We start from the raw sequence: 24,875 nt of genomic DNA on the forward strand, positions 1-24,875 counted from the left end.
TGTTGTGGGGTATTTTAGTGTCCAGAGTGTGTTTGCAAGGTGAGGTGTTTTGCAATGGAGATGCTTGCTCAGCACTGGAAGGAGGATGACTGTGTGACCATGTGCTTGTGGGGTGTAACTCTGCCCTAGACCAGGCTTGGCCACCTCTGAATGCAGAGACCTGTCTTCAAGTGTATCTATAATATCACCAGTCTTCAATTTTCCAGCCCATCTTGGGATGGGGGTTAAAAGTCTGTCATTTATTCCTGGTTTTGTTCTTCCTTGACAGACTTCTACATGCAGTCTCTGAATGGGATTAGTGAAGCTGAGCTTGTCTTAACAGCAGTAGGTGGGTAGAAGACACCCAGGGGCTTATCAGTTGTGTGTCAAGGATCTTGTTGGGGCTGGCAGAAAGGAAGGAAGGATTTCAAGGCCAATCTGATAACCTGGCTGATCAGAGAGATGTTTTCTGCTATGTAAAAATAAGAATTTTAAATCGGAACATAAACCTCTTGTGCTCTTGCATTGATCTTATCAATGTTGAGAACGCCCTCTGCTTGGACAGGGGCCAGATCCCTCAAATGACTTTCCCTGTGTCTTATCTCTTACTCTGCATCCTCAAAAGCCACTGCAGAAACATGCTGGCTTTTCTTCTAAAACAAGGGACCTTTTCAGCTTGGAGCTGAGCAGGAGATATGCTGGCCAGAGCCTTATGGGAAGATGCCTGAGCTATTCACAAGTGCAAGGCATACCAGGTGACAGAGCAGTATTGGTGCAAACCTCTGGTTCTGGCTGTGCAGCACAAAGTAAAGATTTCTAAAAAAATCAGTAGGTTCTGTGTATGTATCATACATACATATATATATATATATATATATATATATATATATATATATATATATATTATATATATATATAAACACAAATGTGGCTCCTTCCATTACAGGCTCCCAAGGAGCTGAGCAAGCATTTAGCATTGGATGCATATAAATATGCAGAAAAATGCCATGATTGCATTTTCAGAGTGAGTTACACTGAGAAACCACCAGAAAGTGTAACTCACCTGAAAAGAGATAGGGTGAGGAGAACTTTAGGCCATGTTTCCATGAGTATAAACACCTAGGGCATGTCAGGCAGCAGAAATCCCAAACTGCATCTTCCTAACAGTTTGTCAAACCTTCCTGGTTGTTTCTAGTGTGTGAGTGAGTGTCTAAACCTGACCTTGATTTTAGAATCAACAAGAGAGCCTTGCCTCCCTGGTCAGTCACAGCCTTGGATTACTTTGTGGTCAGAAGCCTCTCATGGAGATTTTGGTGTTCCAGTTTCCCCTGTGGTGTCTTGGCTCTAGCTGATGTGCATGCCTCTGCTAAGCAAAATGGAGAAGGCCCTCTGCTAAGTGGGAACATGAATATCCCTTTGGGTATCCCACACTTCTCCCAACCCAGCCACTGAACTGCCTGCTGAAGATGATAATTGGTCCTGGAGAATGACAGCCCTTGTCCTGAATAATTCCTGACAAAAGATTTTGTCCAGAGTTTCCTCAGTGTGGGGAAAGGTCCTGTGTAGCCAAGGGGGGAATGCCTCTGTCTGTTAAAAACTATTCAAATACTGGATTTCATGGCAAAGGCTAACCAGCCTTTAGCCTGCCCATAGCAGGTAGAAGTGAGGCTGTCATGTATTTCTTCTGTTTCTGTAAGGACAATAACTTTTATTGTTTCCTGCTTTTCATAAATTCCTGCTGTGTATGCCCTCACACCTGTTGAATCATGTAAGTGCCCACAGAATAGACTCGGTGGAATAACCAAGAGCTCTGTATTCCACACAGCACCATGAAAGTAGCAAGTGGCTGGTGAGTGAGGAGGCTGACTTCCTATTTTCAGCACTGTTCCTGCTTTGTGGTCTGATGTGGGTTGTGGGTCTGGTTTAAGAATATGGGGACGTGGGGAGTGGTAGAAACAAGGTGCAGCCCAATTGCTTCTGGGAGAGCCTTGTGTGTCAATGGTGGCTGTGGCTAGTGGCACTGTGGTTCAAGGGAATGGAGAGTGGCAAGGCATGTTTCACAGAGAAAGGGTCAAATTTAATGACTTTGGGTCATACCTGGGTGATGGAGCAGAGAGAGGTAGAGATGTAGGGGATGGCACAGGGTCACACTGTTTCCTGTCAGAACTTCAAGTCCAAGGTGGCTGATTAGGCACATCTGCTCACTGCATCCAGGCCCACTGCAGTTGTTCCTGCTCCCTTTTGATTCACGTGCCTGTGGGAACCTGGCACCCCTTGCCTCTCCCAATCCCTAGAGCTGTGATCCTCTTTTCCCACACACCTCTCCCATGATACACCCACTTCCTCTGCTTGGCTTCCACAGCTGGGGTGGTTTATCCAGAGGCAAGTGCACTATGTCAGCATGTGTTTGCAGCCTACTCATGCCAGGCTAATTCATCTTCACTTTGCAGGTTTAATTTGTGTCCCCTTCAAGTTGAAAGCAGCGTGCTGCTCTGTGCCAGCCTGCTTGCCCAGAGGGAAATCTGCTTGCCCAGAGGGAAATCTGCTTGCCCAGAGGGAAATCTGCTTGCCCAGAGGGAATCTGCTTGCCCTGGGCTCATGCAAACTGGAAGCTGCACACGCCCAAGCAGGCACCATGTGCTGGCTCTGTGGAAGCCTGGTACCTGGGGTTCCTGGCCCCGAGGGAGGAGGGCTGAGAGGTAGCTGGGGTGATCTCTCTGACAGGAGGGTGTTCTGCTACACAGAAAGGGCTGGGATGGGAGGGTGGAGAGGAAGGAGAAGGTGAGGTAGTGTCACTTGTGTACAGACCAAAAGGACTCTACTCAGATGCACTTGGAGATTTAGGGCCAGATTGTGCCTTGCCTGTGTCTGTGTTCTTTTGGAGATACTCTTGTGACTGCCTCTTCTCCTGCTCAGGCACATGCAGACCCTGTAGTATTTGCAGGAACTGCTGCAGCTATGCAGGAAGCACAGGCAACTTCTTAGCAGAAGGAAAAAAAAGTGGGTGCAAGACATGGCTTTCTAGTAGGGAAATATGGGCTCATTCACTTGTTCCTGAAAGATTTGTTTTGCCTTCAGAGCATGATCTTTACTGGGACCCTGGAGTGGTGGGTTCCCCAACTTGGCCAGGGAGCAGCAACAGACTGCCCCTCTGAATGACCCATCTGTCCCTTTTATTTGCACAGCCTCTTTCCCTCAGCTTGTCAGGCAGGCAAAATCAAAGCTTGCAGTCAGCTTTGTCAAAGACATATCTAAAGATGTGTGAGAGAGGAGAAGAAAGGCTTATCATGATGATGCCAGCAAGGACCCAGAGCTGAAACTGGTTATTTCTCCTCCTGGGCAAGTGACCAACAACCATCTGCTAGGCCCTTTGAAGTACCTTCCAAAAAGGTTCAGTGTTGTCTATCTGGTGGCACCTCTGTAAGTCTCGTAGTTGCCACTTGACAATTCTGCACACACATTTTCAAATGTTTGATTTTTAATTTTTTTTTTTTAACCTTTCTAAGAGGAACAGTGATGTGTTTGTAAACTGTTGAACTGCTCTTTGCAATGTAGTGGTATGGAAAGAAATAGGTGTTAGGCAGCCTTATGTTGGTGATGGCAGATGGTTCTTTCAGTCTTTTAGGGGAGGATGATGAAAATCATAAGAAAACTGTGCCCACTGCAAAGTTTTGGGTTCCTTGTCAGAGCAACATTTGGAGATGACTTTTTTTTTTTTTTTCTTGGAAGAGAAAGAAAAAGAGTAGTAATAAAAGGAAGTTCTGGCATGTCTATTTTTTAACTATTCCTTGAAATAAAATTCTATATGAACCTGGGAGTGGAGGACAAACTTTCAGGAGGAAAGGAGTTTGCCTGTGAAAATTTCCTTCTTGAGCTGCTCCAGGTCTGTGGCTGGAATAAATTGTTAGAGGCCCTATCAGAGTTAATGAATAAGCAGTTAAATGTGAATTGTTGTTCCACTGGAGGAGCTGGTCCTGCTTGCCAGCGACTATTTCTTGAAAACTGCCTGAAGCAAGACTGTAATTGAAAAGAAATCACCTCTCATCAGAAGGTTGAAACACCTAGAAGTTAATTAATTCATTCTGGCTGAAGTGTACTCTTGTGGCTTAACCCCATGATGAAGTTGCTAACTTGCTACCCCCGTGGGTTGGGGGAGAGAATTGGGAGGGTAAATGTGAGATGGTTTGCGGGGTGAGATAAAGATGATTTAATAGAGAAAGCAAAAACTGTGCATGCAAGCAAAGCAAAACAAGGAATTCATTCACTGCTTCCCATGGGCAAGCAGGTGTTCAGCCATCTCCAGGAAAGCAGGACTGCATCGTGGTTACTTGGGAAGGCAAACTACCAGCTTATGCCATCATATGGTATGGAAAAGTCCTTTGTCTAGTTGGGGTCAGATGTCCTGGCTGTTTCCTTCCCAGCTTCTCATGCCCTTCCAAACCTTCTCACTGTCAGGGCATGAGAAGCTGAGAAGTCCTTAACTTAGTATAAACATTGCTTAACAGACTGGTATTTTTAGTTACTGCTGTCACCATTATTCTCATCCTAAATCTAAGCCACAGGATACACTAGCTACTAGGCAGAAAAATTAATGTTATCCCAGCAGAAACCAGGACATGTATGTATTAAGCATTGAAGAAACTGAAGCAGAGATGTTGGGAAGGTGGCTTGGGCAGAACCATATTTGGAATTACAGATGTAACTAGGAGTAGGCATGTGGGTCCCCTTCCCTTGCTCATGGCTTCACACATCAAAGTTGAAGAGTGAAGAAGTTTATTTTCTAACACTTAGCAGGGGTGAGAGGAAGGAGGACAAAGTGGAGTTAAATCAGTGTACCTGTAAGCGTTTCTCTGTGGAGTCTGACAGGCTTTACTCCTTCTGTGCTCTGCCTGAATATCTGTCCTTGCCAAAGCTATTTTGGGGATTTATTCCTTTCCACACAGGGTGGTGGAAATCGGATGTTCCTTTACAACTTGAAATTACATGGTGTCTTTCATCCCAAAGGGCTTTTAACAAGTGAGTCTGCAGACTGTAAAGGGATCATTCACCCACCACTGGAAGGCAGCATCCTTTAAATGGAGCTCAGCAGCACTTCCCAACCCTTGGGCCCAAGGGTAGGAAAGAAGGGACTCCTGTGCTGGATTGGCCTTGAGTAGGGATGGGTTGGTAGAGTGCACAAGATGATCTGGTTTTGAATCCTACCTGGATATTAAAGTCCTTAAGAAAGAGGATCAAAGAGTCCTCTTAATTTTCCATCTCCCCTAGCACACCACTCACTTTGAAGATGTTGTGTTGAACATTTCCCTGCTCATGTGAGGATTATCATTCCCACAGCTGAAAAATCACTTGGACCTGTGCTCACTTTGGCTTTGTCCCGAGAAGAGAACTGTGATTCTATGGAACCATGAGACCAAATCATGTTACTGTCTGCATTTGGGATATTTTTCCAGACTTCATGAAAGTAAGGGATCTGTTTCTAGAAGGAATATGGCTCCATATTAATAAATTTAGCTTTACATGTTTGTCTTCTTCCTGTATACTCTTTCCTTGCTGAAATGTGCAATTATGTTACAGATGGGTTTATGGGGCAGTTTTGCATTTGTCTGTTTTCTGAGAGCTGTTAATATGATTGAAATTGGCATTTCCTCTGTGATGTTTAATCTTAGTGGCTTTCTTTGAGGCACCTCCTTCCACTCATTATATTTAGGTGTGCTTCTTTGTTAATACACTTCAGATATGTTTCAGACCTGGTTGTTTATTTGCCCCCCTGTATTTAAAGGTGATAATGCTATGGGTGAGAACAGTACATGTTGCCAGGAGTGTACATGTAGGCTCATGTACGTGGGTGAAGAGGCATCCTTGACCAAGGTGATTTGTGCATAGTTGCTTGAAATGTGTAAGATGAGTTTACCTCCCTTAGGAGCTCATCTAACCCAAATCAGGTGTGCAGTGGGACAGTGTGGGTATCTTCAGGTGCTGGAACTACCTTGTGTTATGAGCAGCTGTACGAGCCAGTGATGAGCTGTGGTGCCTTAGACCATCCCCTGGATGCTGTGAAGTTCTGGCTCTGCATGGCTTGAATTACTTCACAAGCAGGAAAGGTTTGTATGAGTGGAAGAGCCCTCCTTGTGATTTCTGAGTCAGGAGTCTGTGTGTGCACAGAGGGATGTGCACAAATGACCAGGGAAGCGCCAGTGTGCTCAGGAGAACCTGAGGCAGGTTAGTATGTGCCAGCGAGCACGTGTGTTTGACAGAGTCTGTGTCTGAGCCTGTGTGCTCTCCTGTGGCAGGCATGTGAGTCTGGCTCAGGCCATTCTCCAGCTGTGTAAATACAGTGCTTAGCAAATGGAGGGCTCTGGTTAATGATTTCCATTAGCACAGGGCCCATATTAGGCTCCGTTCCGTGAGCGGTACCCAGCTGTCCGAATGCCATTAGAGTGAACACATGAGCCTTTAATGTCAAGTGTGTCTTGTCTGTGCTCTGAGCAGCCTCTGCTGGAGCTGCCCTGGGGTTCCTCACCAGGGGCTGTCAGGCAGGTTTATGGCAAGCTCCCTGGGGACCTGCAGCAGCCAGCTCTTAACACTCTTCTCTAGTCAAAGCAAAGCCCTAGGCATGGTGTGCCCAAGGAGAAGGGCAGGCTGGCAAGGATGCTTACCCAGACTACAGAGAGACAGCTGGCCCAAGCAACAGGGTGGCAGGAAGATCTTCCCCTCTCTGGCAGCTGGCTCTATCCGTTTTTGTTCTCGAAATACATCTACAGAACTTTGCCTTGTGCTACCCATCAGGAGCAGACCACCACATGCTGTGATCCCAAATGGTGTCTTGGACTAAACCAGATCAGGCCTGGTCATCCTTAGAGCTGGATATGAGCTCCAATATAAAAATGCTCCCCTGCAAGAGGAGAGTTGAGGGATTTGGAGATTTCTTACCTCCAGCAATGTAGGTACCAGACGTGCTGCCCAATCAGTCAGGGAGCAGGTGCATGAGGATCCTGTGTTGCTCAGGGTTATAAAGGAATGCAGATTGGTCAGTGTTGCTATGGATCAGGGCAGTCAGGTTACTGCCTCTCCTGTTGCTGCCTGCAGTTGGGCACAAACCTGTTCTCACTCTGCCCTTGTCTGTGGTTGTTGAAAGCCAGTGGTCATCTCGTGGCTGCTTGAGAGGCGCCACAATGAAGAGGCAGGATTGGGTGCATTTTGAGCCTCACTTGCAGCTGCATGACTGCCCGTCAGTCTCTGCATCCTCCTGCATCTTCTCACATCCCTGACTTTCAACCTCACCTGTTCTGTGCCCATCGTCCTGGCAGTGCCCTGGGAAGTCTCCCTGCCCTACACATTGGGCCCAGAAGAAGACCCAGAGAGAAACCACAGCACAGCTTTCCACCCAAAGCCTGGTGAGTTTTGTAGATGACTTTTGTCTGTTGTTTGGACCTGTCTTTCCCCAGCCTCTTCATCTGCCCTCTGCCAAAAATGAGCGGATTCAGCTGCCTTCCCTAATCCTGTCTGGCATTTCAAAATGGAGGGGACTGCCAGGCTCTTTGTTCCCATTCCCTCTTGGCACTGGCAGGGGACCTTCTCTGCTCTAGAGAAGGACAAATGTGCTGATTTATTCTACCCCTTAGCTTTGAATAGGGGTTGCTATGTTACCTTCCAGCTCTGAGGCCTGCCAGAGCATACACCACATATAACCCCACAGCAGGTGGCTATTGAGTAAAGGCCCTTAAATCTGCCTCTCTTGTTTTCTTATTCTGCTGGCCAAGGTGTCAGGGGGATGTAGCAGGGCAGGATTTGCTGGCTGAAACTCCAGGCACAGCTGATGCCAAGCACCATGTTGGCATTTTCCATTCTCTAGTGCCTGTCTTAATTTGCAGAAGAGATACCAACTAGGCAGGAACATGCTGCCCACACTGGCTTTTAGAGGTCTTTCCTGACATGAAGGCTGTTTCCCAGTGGGGCTGAGCTGTGGCCAAGAGCCTTGGAGACAAGAGGCTTCCAGATCCTGCTGCAGTTATGGCAGCACTCAGGGCCTGGCGTGGACACTTCCTTAGCTCACTCTGATTTGCTGTGTGTGTTTGGGTGAGACAAACCATCTGAGCAGCTTTTAGGGGATATTTTTGTGTTGCTGTCTTGTGATGACAAGTTAAAACCCAAGCAGAGGAGAGGGGAGGCATTGAAACATCACCTTGCCATGCTGTTAGGTGTGTGATAGACCTGAATCTGAAGTGCTGAAATGAACCTCTGTCTTCTGTGAGACAGTAGAGTTGGTAATTGTTCCTACAAAGCCTAATTCTTTGAGGAACACAGTGCAGGCTAAGCAAAGGAGACCATAGTTCTAGTAAGGAAAGGCCTAGAAAAGGAACAGGGAGTCACATAACACCAGAGCCCAGTCTGAATCACACAGAATGTTAAAAGTTGGAAGTGACCGTAAAGATCTTCTGGTTGTAATCCCACCTGCCATGTGTAGGGATGTCTCCCATCACCCAGCCTCACCTTGGACACTGCCAGGGTTGGGACCTCCCTGAGCAACCTGTTCCAGTGTCTCACCACCCTCACAGGAAAGAATGTCCTCCTAATATCTAGATAAATTTCACCTCTTCAAATTTGTACCCATAACTCTTTATCTTGTCACTACAGTTCTTGAGGAAGAGTCTCTTTCTGGCTTCCCTGAAGTCCGTTTCCAGACTCTGGAAGGTTCCTGTGAGGTCTCCATGCTGCCTTTTTCCCTCCAGGCTGAGCAGCTCCAACTTTCTCAGCCTATCTTCACTGGGAGGTGCTCCAGTCCTCTTAACAACTTCATGTATTCCTCTGGACTTGCTCCAACAATTTCATGTCATTCTGTTGGGGACTCCACAGCTGGATGCAGTAGTCCAGGTGGGGGTCTCAGCAAGAGCAGAGAGGGACAATCACTTCCTTTGACTCTTCTGCTTTTGATGCAGCCTAGGATTCCAGTGGCTTTCTGAGCTGTGAGTACACACTGCTGGCTCACACTGAGTTTTTCGCCAACTGCCACCCCCAAGTCCTTTCTTGCAGGGCTGCTCTCAATCACTTCTCTACCCAATCTGTCGGTTTTTGGGTTTTTTTTCTATCCTATTTCTCATTGGGATTTTCCTAACCTCTGTGAAAATAGTGGTAAAGCCCTTCCCAAGAGTGATGGAAATGAGATGAGAGTAGGTAATGTTTGCATGAGTTTCTGAGCTGCTGAACTTCCACATATTCCTTGGGAATGAACTTTACAGAATCATGATTAAACACTCTCCTGCACCCTTGAGCAAGTGAGACCTCCTCTCCTGGCCAGAAAGGATCAGTGAAATAGCTGTCCAACTGGTGCTTCTGCTTGCATAAGGAAAGAAACAAACAAAAGATCCTGAAAAGAAAAAACAAAGCTCTTCACATTTAATAGACTGGAATTGCTTCTTTGGCATTATGATTCCTCTGAGATCCACATATCCCAGTACAGCCTAGTGGAAAACAGCATTTCTGTCCTGTCACACAGTTCAGGGAGTACATGGCTATTTCTGGCCTCCTTACTCTGGACCTGCTCTGGCCATGCTCTGAGCACTGGGAGCAAAAGGGGAGAGAACTATTGGCCATGGTAAAACCAGACTGTCAGGGCTTGGGGATGGGATATTTTCCTTCAAGCATTTCTCAGCCATTCCTCGCCAAACTGTAGAGTCTGGAACCAAACCCCTGGAGAGTTTCAGCATGCCTGGGACTTTAAGAAAGAGTGGTTTGTAAATCCTTATTGGAGAGCTGTTGAAAAATGGGGCTGAAAAGCGCATTTCCAGAGAACTTGGTTTGTCTCCACACTCTAAAAGGGTATGAAATCTTACTTCAAGGCCAAGTGAATTTAGCTTTTCTGTGTGATGCCTCTTGGTAGCGATGCTTTTCTGTCTCTGGTACTCTGAATGCATCATGGATATCCTGTTTCACTTAGTGGCTACAGGTGCCATGGACCCTAGTCAGGTGGATCCTAGGGACCTCAGTCCTGGAGGAAGGGAGGTGTGCCTGCTTTTTATCTGGAAGGGTAAGAGCAAGGAAGTGAGCAAAGTGCTCGCACTGCTTACGTTGGTGCCATTTGCTGCAAGTGCAGGCATGACCACCCATTCAAGGAGGTGTAATTGTAGCAGAGAGGGGGATGACAAAGCACTCAGGGCAGGAACTTCACTGTTTGCAGCTGCCATGAGCACTGACTTCATGCCTCTTTTTATTCCCCTGCAGAGCGTCAACGGAGGCCGCCCGCCGCCCCACTTTATGTATGACCCCTCCACTTTTGCCTTCCGTTCCCTCAGCACCTTGAAGCCGCTGAGCCCGATAGCTCCAGTGGAAGAACCGTCATGTGCCTACTGAAGGAGTTTCTCCAAAAAACCTCAGGAACTATCAACTGGTGTCCTGCCTGGCAGGGAGAAGGGGAGGTGATGATACCCAGGGGGAGGGGTGGGAGAAGAAGGGGCAATGCCACATCTTTGCAATGCAGCTGCTCTGGCAGGAAGAAGCGAATGGCTTGGCAGCAGTGCCTGTTCTCACACCACTGACGGATCCGAGCAGTGGCAAAGGGGGTGAGTTTTGTCTTTCAGGGCAAAACAAACCAGTCAGGTCCACAAACCACAAGAACTGCTACCAAGGCAGTGTCAAACATGAGGATGGTGGCAACTGAAGATATCCAGGAGGTGTTCAGGGGTTAGTATAACCTGCATGGCAGCAGGGATGTGTGATCAAGCTGTGAAACCAAATCCAGTTTCCCAAGGATACCTGGGTCTACAGTGCTTTGCTATAGACCTGACACTTCTCCCACTCAGAAGTGAGCTCAGGATTGGAGAAAGAGGCTATACAGAGTTATTTGCAAAACAAGAAGATCCCTCTCTGAGATTGTTACAATTGCATTCACATCAAGCTCTTAAGTGGAAAACCCTAGGACAGGGAGGTGTGTGGAGGAGTAACTGGCACATTTAGCTGTGCATGCTGGATGATCTGCTGGCAGTTTATTGATACTGTCCAAAAAGAGATTGAAATGGGAGAGTGAGACATTCATATGTACATCTGCGGTTAGAATAAAATTCTAGAATTGGAAGGTCTGTGTTGAGCCCTCGAGGAAAATGCAGCGCTCACCTTCAGTCCTCTCAGCATCATCAAAGAGAGGAACTTGGTGGTGACTCTGTGCTCATGGATCTCTTCTCTGCTGAGGCAGTATGTAACACTTCTCCATACTATTGTCCCACTATATGATAGTGAATGTAACTGGCACCACCAAACTCAATCCAATTTAATATCTCCAGCAAGCTTTCCACTTCCCTTGTTTGGGCCAGCTGTTAAATTCAGTTGCACTCTTCCGATATCAGTGGGACAATATTCCCAGATGAAGCAAGGAATGGGGATAAAGTCGATTTTGTGGCTGTTGATGTGAGAAACAGGAGGGGAGTTTGAGTGAAGGTGAGGGATATTTCTCCACAGACAGTTCTGGTGCTGTTGGGACCATGCTAGACCTTGCTACCACTGGTGTTTGGCTGGGATCTGTCCTAGAGGCATGTGTGTGTTTTGTGCCAAAGGCAGGAGTTAATAGAACAAGCTCTTGCCTCTCCTGTTGAGGCAGAGGAGCAAGGCCTTTCCTCTTGCTGCACCTGGTGGAGAGAGTAACCTCTTGGTGTAGGCATTGCCCACCATGAGCCTGTATCCGAGTGTCAGGGCAAGCAAGTAGTTTGTCCAAATCAGGAGGAGCAACTGTGAGTAATACAAAATAATTTTTGTGATTTTAAATCTGCCTCAGTGTAGAGTCTTTGATGCTGCTCTTTGGTTGAGACCAGTGGTCAGTCCAGCTGCCAGCAGGAGGCTACCCAGTGAGCTAGTCTGGGCCCTTCACTGAGACCCCTGGGGAAAGTCCAAAGGCTGCAGGCTTGGGGACCTGAATCTCCCACCCCCTTCTTCTCCCTAACTCCTGTCATTCAGGCAGGCAGAGCAGCTGGGCAAGGTGGTGAGGGGATGTCTGTCCTGATGCTGTCCCAGCTCTGCCTGCTGTTTGGCTCCAGGCTATGACAGCTGGACCACCCCCTGCACCAGCATCACCTCCAAGAGGTCACTTGTGTTTTCTGGTGAGGGACCTCTGGCAGACCACCATGATTCCCTGCAAGTCTCTATTTCCAAGAGGGTGCAGTTCCTCTGCTGATTCCTCCTGCCCCTGTAGAAATTCTGCTTGTCTTGTTTTGATGGCACACCTCAGCTTTTTAACTGCTGCCAGACCAAGCTGACCAGTGCAGGACAGGAAGCATTGCTCCTTTGGACCAAACCCATCCCTGTGCTCAGGAGATGGGACAGCCATAGCCTGGTACCCATCTAAGAGGTGCATTCCTTGTGCAAATGGCTGGGCTGGCAGCCCCTACATGGCCTTGCAGCCTCAGGCTTTGCTCAGCAAGGGCTGCCAAGGTGCTGGGGCTCAGAGGTGTGTTCCTGCCAGCCAGCAGGTGGGGCAGGCTGCCTTGCCCCTTGTGGGAGCAGGGAACAGGGATGTCCTGCGGATATTGTTGCCTTTTACTACTTTTGTAACTTTTCTGTCTTTTCTTTTTCAATCAGAACAAAAAATAAAAAAAAAAATTAAAAATCCACAATGAAATAAAGTGTAACAGCTTCTATATTCACACCTCTGGTGGGTCTCGCTCGTTTGCCATCTTCTGGGTGTTTGTGGGCACAAGGGTATGGAGGGGCTGGGGTAGAGTGAGCTGTGACACAGTGCAGCCAGTCCCAAGCACTTCACAATGCAAGGAGGCCACACCTGCAAGTGGATGGCTTTGAAAATGAAGAGCTTTTCCAAAATGAAAGCCAGCTTCTTTGTATGTGCAGCTGCTCCATTTGAGGTATGGTGTATTGTCCCTCACTGGTGCTCCCCTCACCAAGATGGTGCTTTGGCTTTTGAGTGGCTTGCCTATTGCTTGGGCAAGTCAAATGTAGCATGACTGGAGGTTTCCAGCCTCCCCCAAAACAGAAGGGTGGGTAACTACCCAAATGGTCTTTGGCTTGTAATTTTAACTGCATATCTGTCCTGAGAGTCTCCACAGCCCTTTTGTTTATAGCCAGAGTACTTTTCTTTCTGCATAATTTTGCTGTAGTTCATCCCTTCCTCTGGATCTTGCTCTAAATACTCCATCTCAGGTGCCTGTAATGTGCATTCCCCTCCCCTTGTTATCTACTTGAGCTAATTCCTGTCTCTCCCTTACTGCTAACTCTCTATCTTCACCAGCATCTCACAAGGCTATTACCTATGTCCCCTTTTCTAAGGCCTCCTGAGAGATACTAGCATCAATCCCTTAGCAGTCCTACTTAGATTCATTCCCAGGAGGCCTTTTCCATTCTTCCCTCCAAGCTCTGATCTCCTCTAGGCTTCTTGCCATCTCTCTTATCTTGAAATCCTCCCCTCTCTGTCAGCTGCAGCTTGTTAATTGGCCTTGGCCAATTTTGCAAGGGTTGTTTGGTGCCTTGCTGGCTCCCCCAAGCCCTCCCTCTTGCAACTCCCTTACAGAATGCTTTCCTCTGGGATGTTCCTTCCAGCCCAGCCTGATCCCTCAGCACACCCACCCTTGGAGCCCCAGATGCCATTCAAAGCCGTGGTGGTGGCTATGACTCCACAAACCCTGATCATCTGTAGGCCTCTGCCAGGTCAAGCTTGCTGTAAGTGTATTTTGTGTGTTCAGAGAGAGGGATGCATTGCCCTTGCACTGTGAGCATGGTCAGCTTGGCATGGGTCCCTCAGGACCTCTACTTTGCTGGAGCTCCTGGCTTCCCACCAGGTTTGGGTCCTGGCTCAGCAGGGGAGCCTGTAACTTCTAAGCTGAGTCCTTTCTCTCCTCTGACCCATCTTCCTTAGAGATGTGCAGGTGTTTCCCTTCAGAGCAGAAAACACCCTGTGAAGAGAGCAGGGCTGTTGTGCCAAAATGCAGCTCAGCTGTGTTAACCATCTGCAGGAGGGTGAATGGGGACAAGTGGCTGTTTGAAGGGCTTGGCTATGGCTTCTCTACGATTTAAGCAGGACCATTTAAGCTAATACTCTTCTCCAATTAAAGTAAATTAATTAGGTTAATGCTATGGCCTTTTAAAAATAGCACAGAAGAATGAAGATCACAGCAGTGGCAAAATAGATTGTTACATGTATACCCTGGACCTTGGTGAATCCTTTTCAGCCAGCACACAGGATCGTCTCTTCTTTGTGTTGGCCAAACATTTTCTGGCATATATGGATGTGCATGCATACATGTGACATATATATATATATATATATATATATATATATATAGTTTGTGTGTGTGTGTGTGTGTGTGTGTGTGTATTTCTGTCTCCTTGTGTTTCATTTGTCCAGAAATATCTGTCTTTTGGAGTCACCCACGAGCAGGGTGCCCTGTGCTCACCTGCCTGGCTCAGTCTTTGACAGGGCTCCATGTGAAGCCCATCTGTGGCACTCTCACCACCTCTGTGCTGCAAAATGCAGTGCTGCTTGGAAAACCCACCCACTGCCCTGTTTCCAGCTGCATGCTGACTGTCTGCTTACCTATGGGATTGACTGGGAAAATGGGCAAGCCTGGCAGTGCTGCTGGGGCCACGGTTCTCACCCCAGGCTCCGTGGAGGCCACTGAAACATGGCTTGGCACAGGAAAAACTGAGCAGCAGAATTTCCAGCTGGACAGACCATCTTATTCAAACAACTTTGGGCTTTCCCTTGCTCTTCCTGAAGCTGCATAGCATGTTGATGCAAGGTGTGGGCTGGAAGAATGCATTGAAAGGTGTGTGTCAAGTTAGGATTGAATGGGGTATGTGCTATTAAAGCGTGGGTACATAGACACAGTGCATTTACAGTGGCATTTATGTGCCTGTGATGTTTGTATTTATGGCATATTAGTTATATTTTAATCAGAAGGACATAAAGATAAAGGGGCATGCATGCATGCAGGTGTGGTTCTGGAAGGATGGATGCTGGTGGATGTGCACTGGAGCATGGGCAGAAGAGCCTGTGCAGGGGAGGGGCATGAATGAGGCTGTGTGTTCCCAGGTGTCTGCAGGCAGTGATGCATGGAGGACATACAAATTGGTTATATATGCCAAGGCAAGAGTGGAATTTCTTTCCTGTTTCTGCAGTCTCATCCATTATGGTAATAACTGGCAGACTTTTGCAGTGCATCACACCAGTAATTATTGGAAAAGTAAAGAAAAATTTACAAATGCCTGATCTGTGCCCTTTAGGCACTTGGGAGCTTTCACCATTGAATTAGAAAGAAGCAGGCACCTGGACACCAGTGACTCAGGACTAGGGGATCTCAATACAAATTAGATTGTGATTGTAAGCTGTTGCTTCTCAGACAGGAACTTCAGGGAGATCAAATAAAAGTAGCAGGTGGCAGGTTCAAAGCAAACAACCAGATCTGAAGAAGCAGATCTGCACAGAGTGTGGGGTTGCACTGGGGAACCCTGTGCCACAGGATGCTGTGGCTGCTTGGTTTTTACCCTGCAACAGACCTGAAAAGAAAAAAGAAGAGGAAAAAATAAAAATACTACCTAGGAAACTACATGCACCCTGGGAAAATATTACCTAGGAAACTAAATCCAACCTCTGGTTGAAGAGGGTGGTGCCATAGGGGCATTTTCTGGGGTAAGTTACTGTGTGCCAGTCCCATCTCTGCCCCCTCCTTAGTGGCAGAATCTGCTCCTGCCAGGGTTCCAGGTGGGCCAGTAGCTCCAAGCAGACACATGCACCAGCAACTGACCCTGCCTTGTATGCATGTTCATTGCCTTTACACTTCCAAGAATTTCTCCATGGGGAGGCCTCAGGGGTGACTCAGACCTCCTGTGTTTGATGGTGAGGCTGGGGGGTGACCCTGTTCACCTCCTGCACTGCTCCTCAGGGAGTGCTTGAAACCTGAGCCACTCTCTGATCTACCTGCATGGCTGCAATTGGGCATCCTGCAGGTCCTCTCTGCCCTCACTGTGTGGGTGCTGGGGCCAGCTAGGAGAACCATGGCTCATCAGGGCTGTCTGGCATCCATCACGTGCCTTGGCGCAGCCAGGCTGAGCCTGAATCATCCATGGTCACTGTGTGCAGAGGCTGGTGACAAAGGCATAGCCCAGGCTCAGGTTTTTGAGGTGTATGAGGTCTGTCCTGGGTGGCAGGCCAGTGTTCACGTGTCAGAAACAAAGTGAGGTTGGTTTGAGCACATATCTGGGTACATTATGCATGGAATTATCTTTTGAAATGTAGGAACATGTTAGGAAAGCAAGGACAAGCATCCTCCAGGGATGGGCAACCCTCACGTGGTAAACCTCAACCCAGCAAGCCAAAGAGGATGCAGCTGAAGCGGCAAGGCTCTGCAGAAGTAACATCAGTGATGATGAGAACATTTAAGCATGTCGGTATCGTACTATTTCCTCAGCCAGATTTCAGTGGGCTTATTCAAGCAAGGGGGTGAGGAAACAGAAGTTGTTGATGCTTTGAGAGCTCACTCTGGCTGTAGCTGCACGCCAGCCTGGCAGGACCTGACCATGTCTTTTCAGTTAACGTGGGGCAGGACATACAGGCAGCTCCAGCCTCGTGAGGAGCCCAAAGATCTCTTTGCTTTGGTGGCTGCTCACATCAGTGCCTGCTGTAGTAACAGCTGGGTCTGTTTGTAGGTTGGTCAGAACTGACTGCATGTTCCTACCTGACATGCTCACAGCACAGCAGCTCCCAGGCTAGGTGAGTGGAGGAACTGAAAGTGCCATGGGAACTGGATGCCAAGTAAGGAGATCAATGGGGACAACAAAGCCCCTTTGAAATGGTTGTTGCCATCTGCAATGGGAGAAAAGTTGCTTTCTTACCAAGGGTCCCCTAGGAGCAATGCCTGCCTTGCCCTGGCATGTCCTGCAGGCAGTCCAAGGCAGGCTGGTCAGCACTGTCCATGTTCTAGTGGCCTGGGACCGTGTGTGACACAGGGCTTTGCTCCCCACTGAGGGATGGTGAATACTGCTGCTGTGAGAAGTGTCCTGGTGTGCCTCCTGCTCTCCTGGTTTTGCATTCCTGCAAGTGTTTGAAGCATCTTTGCTAAGTTTTTCCAAAATGGGTTGCCAAAGTGCTTTAACCTGGGTGGTTTCTTTGCCAGTGGGTGACATTTGGCAATATGCTGGTCAGGGTGTTGCGTCCTCAGCAATCTGACCTTGGCAGTGCCACCAAGCCAAACACATCTGGGCCAAACCTTAATCATGTACAGCTCTTGTGAAGAGCTGTATATGATTTTTCAGATCTTTGCCACGGAGCCTCCACAGGCCCTGTTTTGAACAGAGATGTTTTGTCCTTTCTTGGCTTTAAACAGTTCCCCAAAATAAACCCTCTGCTGTTTACCAGCATTGTTTTCTTTCTGGTGTTGAATGCTGATAAATAATCAGACCCATTATATTGTATTCATATCTGCCCTGGTAGCAAATAATTACTACAATTACTACCAAATCAAAATGCTTCTGTTTCTCCTGGTGTCATTAGCATGTCCCAAACATTTTGTTCTTGTGGTTTAAGGTGCAGTAATAACATAGTCCAAGTGCAACACGCAGCTGAGCGGAGCTTCCCAGCACAGCGAGCTTCCCAGCCATGATTGCCTCTGAGATGCTGCTGATTTTCAATCACAGTGTCAGATCCTCTTCTACCACAGGGAGAACAACTGCTTAGCCTGTGATTTACCCAATTTATTCTCGTAATAACTGGGTTGGCTGTGTAGCCATCTGTCTGCTTTCTGTGCTCCTCCTGCCCCCCGCCTTCCACCACCACACAGACCGAGCTGTGCCACCCAACACAAAGATAGGGAAAAGATACACATTAGCCTGAAAATAAGTCCACAGATATGAAAACCCTTGTAATCAAATTGCTCTGTCTGTGAAGAAAATCATTGTATAGACTGGCTCATTATAAAGCCTCTAATTGAAGAGCAGAGTCCTCTCTGCCCTGTGTAATGTTACTCAAACAGACCTACACACAACTTCTTCAAAGCAGATATCAGTCACGGTACATGACTGATCAACAGTCATTCAGGATCAGTATTGCTTGAAACCACTGGGTAAAATCAAATGTAAATAGAGCAGAGAGCATTTGAAGCAATTAGGGTCTCGGGGGAGATTCAGTCCCCGTAACGAAGCCAAGGCAAGGGGAGATGATGCATCATGTCTGTAATGCAGCGAGGACATGCAGAAGCTGGATTACTCAGAAAACTTGGAGCAGCACATATGGTTCCTATTAAATCACCTGACCTTTCCATCTCCAGTGGTATTTCTGGGGCTTTCATTACTGTAGTGCTCTACAAACTGTAGCCTTAGGATTGCCCCTGGGAGACAGCACAATATTTGAGGTAAATAGGCTTTTACTTGTGCACACCAAAATACTGAATTTTCCAGGTATTTTTGAACCCCACTGGTACTGCACAGAGGAAAGATCCTCCCTTTGGAGCTGAAATGCAGAACAGAGTAAGCAAAGAATTTAGGTCCTTAGAGAAATCGCTGGTTGCACGAAGACTTTCAGCTGTGGCTGGAGTGGAAAGGTGGCAGAGATGTTGGCACTAACCCGGGTGCTTGAGGTAGATACTGCAGGGTGGATAACCACCACAATTGATCCCAAGTGACTGGGATCATCTGATGCACCAGTTAAAAGAAGAACATGTTCTATAATTTGTGGCTATGGGAATCCAATCTCTTTGTGCCTTGGTCCAGAGGCAGTGCTGTCTAAACACCATGAACAAGGTATTCAGAGAGACTTCTTCACACTTCCCATTGCTCTTCAGTGAGTTTTGTCCACGTGCCAAAGCATGCTACAGCTGTTCTTGAGGAGAGTGGGGAGCTGGGGCAGCTGAGTGGCTTTGCCCAGTGCTGCACTGGGCTAAAGGAACCAGGCCTACACCTCTGTTCAGGGTGTGCAGGATGAGACCTGCAAGTTCCCTCTGTATCCCTCCAGCTCTGCTCATGAGGGAATGCTGCTCCATCAAGCTCCTCTGTTCTGGACCCAAGACTTCAGGGTAGCTCACCAAAGGCACCTGAAGTGGTGCTGAAATGGAGATGCTGCCATGGGCTTCCTGCGTGACCAGGCCTTTGCTCTGGGAGTGATTCTGCTGCTCTGTGGAGCTGAGGCTGGCCAGGATTTGCTGCAGTGTGTCTGGAAATGCTCTGGACATGAACCAGAGACTTTGGGCTTCTCAGCTAGGGTCATCTGCTGGGTGGTTTCTTGCCACTGTAAGTAGCTGGGTACCATGGACTGAGTAACTCCTCATCTCACATTCACATCTTGTGGCTGCCTGGCAAAGTTTTAGCCCCTTCCTTACAGTAGCCACTCAGAAACTAGTCTTCTAAGACTTGTATAGGTTGGAAACCCCCATTAGGCTTTGGAGATGCCAGCATTGCCTCTGCTGGATGGCCAAGCTCATGGGTGGCCTGGCCTCGACAATCCTACATCAACCAGGAGAACAACCCATTGTGTTCTGGTTGCTGGCACTACCAAACAATTTGCCTACTGCAAAGGAACAGTATTTATCTTCACTCTGAGAAATGAAGTTTCTTGATCTCTGAACCACTCTGTTGCTTCCCTTTGTATCAGGTAAATAATTTGGGCTTCCTGGGCTTGTGAAGAAAGAGCAGGTATGGAAAAATACAGGGAGTAGCTCAAGTCATCCTTTCGTGTCATGATCTTGGCTGGGCCAGGCTGTTGGGGATGTGCAGCTTTGGTGGAGACTCCCTTCATGCTGAGGACAGAGGGAAGATTCCATTTCACTTCGATACTGTGTCCAGGTGTCACAGGCTTGCCCCTGTATCTCTAAACAGCAGAAAGACCCCGAGACCAATGTCAGGCAGATGGGGATGTGCCTGAGCTGCTGTGACCCTGAACCCAAGATGTCCCTTGAAGGTGGTGAAACGTGTGGAGCTGCCTTCCAGTCAGCAGATCCCTATGGGGCCTGCAGGCAACACAAGCCTCCTGCTTCTCAGGGAATTACCTGGAGCAGCCACTGCTGATTCTGGAGCAAAATAAGGGTGGGCAGGAGGGTGGCACTGGCCAGGCTGACAAACTGCTGTTCCAAATCAGTTCCTAAAGAGGAAAAGCAAACAGCAAAGATCTGCTTGATTTCCCTTTTATTTTTTTCCCCTTTTGATAAGCTAAGAGAACAAATGACAGCAGAGACCCATTTGCAGCTCAGGGATGTGCAGCAAACAAGTGCCTGCAGCCAAAAGCAGGACTGGTAGTGCCCGAGAGGAAGAAGAGGTTCTTCTCCCTGTGGGTGTATAAACTCTTGGCTCACAAAACAGGAGGACAAAGTGCATTGCTGTGGGTCTCAGATTCAGTCAAAGAGAGAAACGAGAATTTCTAGCCAGGCAGAAGCCTGAGAAAGAGCTGAAGAAGAATATAAATAATTCTTTATCACTCTTGTTTTTCACATTGTTTATAGGTAAGTTCTATCACTGTATGTCAAGCACTTTACACCAATGGGCTGGATTGTTTTCACTTCAGGACCAATGGAGTTGGTCCTCACAAAGCTCTGTATAAAAGAGCTGGGTATTTTGAATAAACTGGAGTTTTACTCTCAGCAGCGTTCTGATTAGAGTCTTCTCATTCCTGTCCTGCCTCGACAGCTACACATTGCCAAAACAGCATCATGCTTAATGTCTGGGTCAGAGAAGCTCCAGCTGAGCCCAGACAGCCCCTTCCACTTCCTCAGCCCTTGAGAGCCAGCCTGCAGCCAGGGACCAGGCTGGCATCTCCCCCCCTGCACTGACAGGAAGGTGAAGGAACCGTGGGAAAACCCAGCTCTGCTTGCTGCTGACAGCCTGGCAGCAGCTGCAGCATGGAGAATATTCCTCTGCCCACGTGCCTTCCCCCCCTGCCATGGTCTGCTCAGCTGTATGAAGCAGCAACCAGCTGTCCCAGGGGAGCGGGGAGGGATGGATGAACCAGCCACCCCAAGTGCCTGACTGCTGGACAGGAGCAGCAGCTACAGAGCAGGTGCTGGGAGCTGCAGCTGGGTAATCTCAGAACTGGGTCAGCCCCATGGAGCATGAGCAGGTCCCCGTTGCCTGTGCTTGTTGCATGGACACTCAGAGCACAGCCCTGCCCCATCCTCTGTCAAGGCAGTGCCTGGCACTGCTGGGACTGTCCCCAGGGGTGGTCATGATCCCTCACATCCTCCCTTGTCCAGGGCACCATGTACCCTGCCATAAAAGCAGCCTTTCCCCATATGCCCCTGAGCCTTACCATTTATTACACTGCAAGGGGAAAAGGTGGGCCTGGGACTTTCAGGGATTTTGGGATGTGATGCTGCATAGTCAGTGGGCTGGGCTCAGAAAACACCAGCACAAGGGAGACTTCAAATCTCCCATGGTACAGTGCCCTGTGTGTAATAGAAACCTAGCAGTCCATTTTGGTCAAAGCAAAGAGAGCCCTTTGGAAAAACCTGCCTTGAGAGGACATGCTGTTCCCAGAGCATCCTACAGGCCCTGATGATGCACACAGTTAACTGCTACAGTATTAGAAGCCCCAGAGGTTACAAGATCTCAAAGAAGGCCTCAAATCTCACAGCACTAGCTTTAAAAATAGATTAATAGATGGTTACTCTGGGTTTTGAAAACTTTTGGATTTAGCTGGTCTGCATTTTTAGGTGCCTTTTGCATCGCAACAGCAAGGTCACAATAATTACAGCAGAGAAGGGAGTTTGTTTCTTGAAGGATGTTGAGATGATTATATATTTATACTTAGAGGGTGGGGACTTTAACAGTTCTCTAGGCTCTGAGTCTGTTAAAAATTGCGACAGCCGCTGACAGGATAATAGATTAACCTCAGACCAATTTATCTGTGTGGTTACTGATCACCTGCTCTGAATGAGCATGTAGTGGACTTGCCTTTTCAAGGAAATCTGCATGTTTGCAGATGTGCTGACAGAGTATCATTTTCACTGGAAATATTGGCAAGCAGGAGGGAGAAAGTGAAGTGAATCTCAATGCCCAGGAAAGCATAAATGGAGGCTGATAAATGACCAGGTGGTGAAACAGCTACTTGGCAGTAAGTGGCAATAACTGCTGAGGCAATTGCAGTGCAGTAAAGGCCAATAAGAAAATATGATGTCATGCATGGCTCTGCTTGGCCAAAGTGTGCCACTCCCTGCAGAAAATAGCAAAGAACTGTAAAAACAAAATATGTTTGTGTTTCATCTGGAAACTGAGGCAATAATCACTATGGTGAAGTAGCAACCGAGCTTTTGGTGGGACATTTAATTTCTTCTCCCAAGGAAGACTCTACCACACATCTGCTGGTGAGGCTGGAAGCTGAGACACAAAGTGAACATTGGCTGCCTCTTTATGTGCCCCGGAGTCTCTGAGGGTTTGTTGCAGAGGACCCACAGCCTTGTGTATTACGGTCCTTTCTTCTCTCCCAGCTACTCCATATCAAACTGCAGAGTGAGCCAGGAGATGGAAAAATATAAATATACAGGGTTTAGAGCCAGATGGTAATGGTTGTGTGTGGGGAGGAACAGTGCAACTGAAGATGGAGAAATCTTCCCAAAATCCTTGCAGGGAGACACATCAGAAGGCCAAACTCACCATGAAAGTGAAAACCAGGGAACAAGGCTTCCAAGTCCCTGGTCCCATGGTTTTTGCTCCTGATTTTGCAGGTACCTATTGCTGTGCAGAAATCCCTGTGCCAATGGTGTTTCTTGCTGGGCATTCTCAAAAGCAAAGGCCCTACTATTACCAGCCTCTAGCAGTGCTTCCACTTTTCCCAAATTTCTGCTGAGCAACCCATGGAAGCTGCCAAGGCTCCACCCCAAAGACAGCCACCCTTCATAGGGAAATGGGGTCAGGTTCCATCAATACCTGTGGAACAGTTTCAGGTGAATTACAGAAATGTATTTGTTTCTTTGATTCTGCAGAAGATTTCCCAAACCTCCTCACTGATCCAATCCAACTTTAACTCCACTTCTGCCTGTCAATCAGCACCAGGCTGCTGCTGATAGTGGGGTGACAGGGCTTCTCCACCTTCACCACTCAGGTTTAAAAAGAAAATCAGACACTTTAAAAAGAAAAAGATCCAAAGAAGAAGACAAACAAAGCACCCAGCAGTCCATATTGGAGATGTTATGAATTGCTTTTGAAGATGCTTGTTTGCCTGCAAAAGGACAGAAGTACCTTCCTCTAACAATGCTGCAGAAAAAACCCATGGTCCCCCAAGTTTGGGGTGCTCTGGAGGGCAGCCATGCTGGAATTGTGATTAAGTGTTTTGGGCCATGCCTTTCACTGCAGCCTGCCAGATAAATATTTACAGCTGACCACGGAGAAGCAGAGGGGGAGGAAGTAGAGGAGAGACATCTGTAAATTCTTTGGAGTCTTGCTGCGTTTTAATTTTAATTTAGGGGTTTTTTTTTGTTGTTTTTCCATCCACACATCATTGTCTCTTTCTCTCAACCCACAGACAACTAAAGAAAAGAGTTTTGAGAGAAAGAGGTTATTCCTAAAACCACAGGGGATGGATCCTGCTTGCAGTGACTGTGGCATAAAAGCTGGAGCTGTGATAAACCAGTGCTGCAGAGAGCAGACCACAACCTTTGGTTTACTAACTGGCGTAAATCTAGTGTAACATTATTGATCTCTGTGGATTTACTCTCAGGCTCATTGCCTCCTCCCTTGTTTTTTTCACAGCTCACTTTATCCATGTGAAGTCCCTGCCTCTGTGGCTGCAATATGCCAGTAAATTGCAGTGTTACACCCACTGCTCAATGGTGTAAACGATTCCCTCCATTTGGCCTCTGTTCTCAGAAGAAAGCAATTCTCTGTGCCCAGTGGGAAAACATCAGCCACAGCATCAGCCAGAGCATCTCCCCCCACTGCCCCAGCCTGCCAAGGTGTCCACAGCTGAGCCCTCCAACGAGGGGACAACCTGGAATGACTTGTGGAAGTGAGGACCCTCAACCCTGGGGGCTCTGTGCATCTTGATCTATGAGCATTTATGTCCTGCTCAGAAACATATGCAGGAGTCTGTAGCTGTAAAAGCCACTGCACCACCCTGTAATCCAGCCCAGATGTGCCTCTCCTTTTGTGACCCCTCCGAGCTGAGGCAGGCAGGGATGGAACACATTGCTGAGGTTCCCTCACCCCAATGAAAAGTGACCCTTGCAGAGGCCCAGAGCAAGAAGGCTGGTGGGGATGATTGACTTTGGGATGGGGATTGGAGCAGGAGTCAAAACTGATGCTGGTCCTGGTGCACAAGCTGGGAGGCTGGCGAGCTTGGAGCCTCTCTGAGAGTCCAACATGAACGTGTGCAGTGCAAACACTCAAACACTGCTTTTGCTTGAGCTCCCAAAGCTTGGTGCAGACATCATGAAGGCAGCTGAGCCTGCAGTGATAATATGGTGGGGCTGCTCACCTCCTTAAAGGCTTCAGACTTGAGAAACAGAGGCCAAGTAATGAGATTCTGGGGTGGGGATTTAATGCTGATCCATTTGGGAGATCAGGGGAAAGAGTTTATGCTTTGTTGTGGGTCATATTTGCAAGTGAGCTACCAGGATCTCCTCATCTCCATGTGGTAGCAGCTTGGGTTTAAGGCTTATCCCTGCTCTTATCAGTGACCTTCTGAGTAGCCAAAAAAGTAGCATTTAAAAAAAGAAACTCCTGTGATGCCTGCAAAGTCATCTGGGAAGTAACTCTTTCTGTTAGTGTCATAAAGCTGCATAGCCCTAAATAGAAAGTGTGGAGGCAAAGGTCTTGTCCCCAGGGCTTTGCAGTCTCAGCACAAAGAGTGTGGTTATAAAGCAAGTCACAGAGTCCAGGAAGGAAATTTATGGCTCGGGAGGTGGATAAATAATACGCCAAGATCAACAGCAGTGGTAATGTTGAATTGTACCGAGTGGAGTTGCTCTGCTATTACAGGGCTGTAACAG

The 24,875-nt window shown here is 47.8% G+C and overlaps 1 protein-coding gene across 6 annotated transcripts in view; it reads left to right on the top strand.

The window, feature by feature from the left end:
- Positions 1–12,607, top strand: part of LOC110482761 (uncharacterized) — a 58,699-nt gene extending 46,092 nt beyond the window's left edge. For 3 of the 6 annotated variants that reach the window (XM_085576085.1, XM_085576084.1, XM_085576086.1), the window contains exons 5-6: positions 5,314–5,440; positions 10,198–12,607. In XM_085576085.1, coding sequence (XP_085432211.1) covers positions 5,314–5,440; positions 10,198–10,238 — 168 coding nt within the window. In that variant the 3' untranslated portion in view covers positions 10,239–12,607. The remainder of the gene's footprint in view (positions 1–5,313; positions 5,441–10,197) is intronic. The other 3 variants (XM_085576087.1, XM_077781859.2, XM_021552235.3) reach the window with 1 other exon arrangement.
- The last annotated feature ends 12,268 nt before the right edge of the window (positions 12,608–24,875 follow it).

This window comes from Lonchura striata, chromosome 3 (assembly GCF_050655825.1).
Source record: "Lonchura striata isolate lonStrDom1 chromosome 3, ASM5065582v1, whole genome shotgun sequence".
NCBI lineage: Eukaryota > Metazoa > Chordata > Aves > Passeriformes > Estrildidae > Lonchura > Lonchura striata.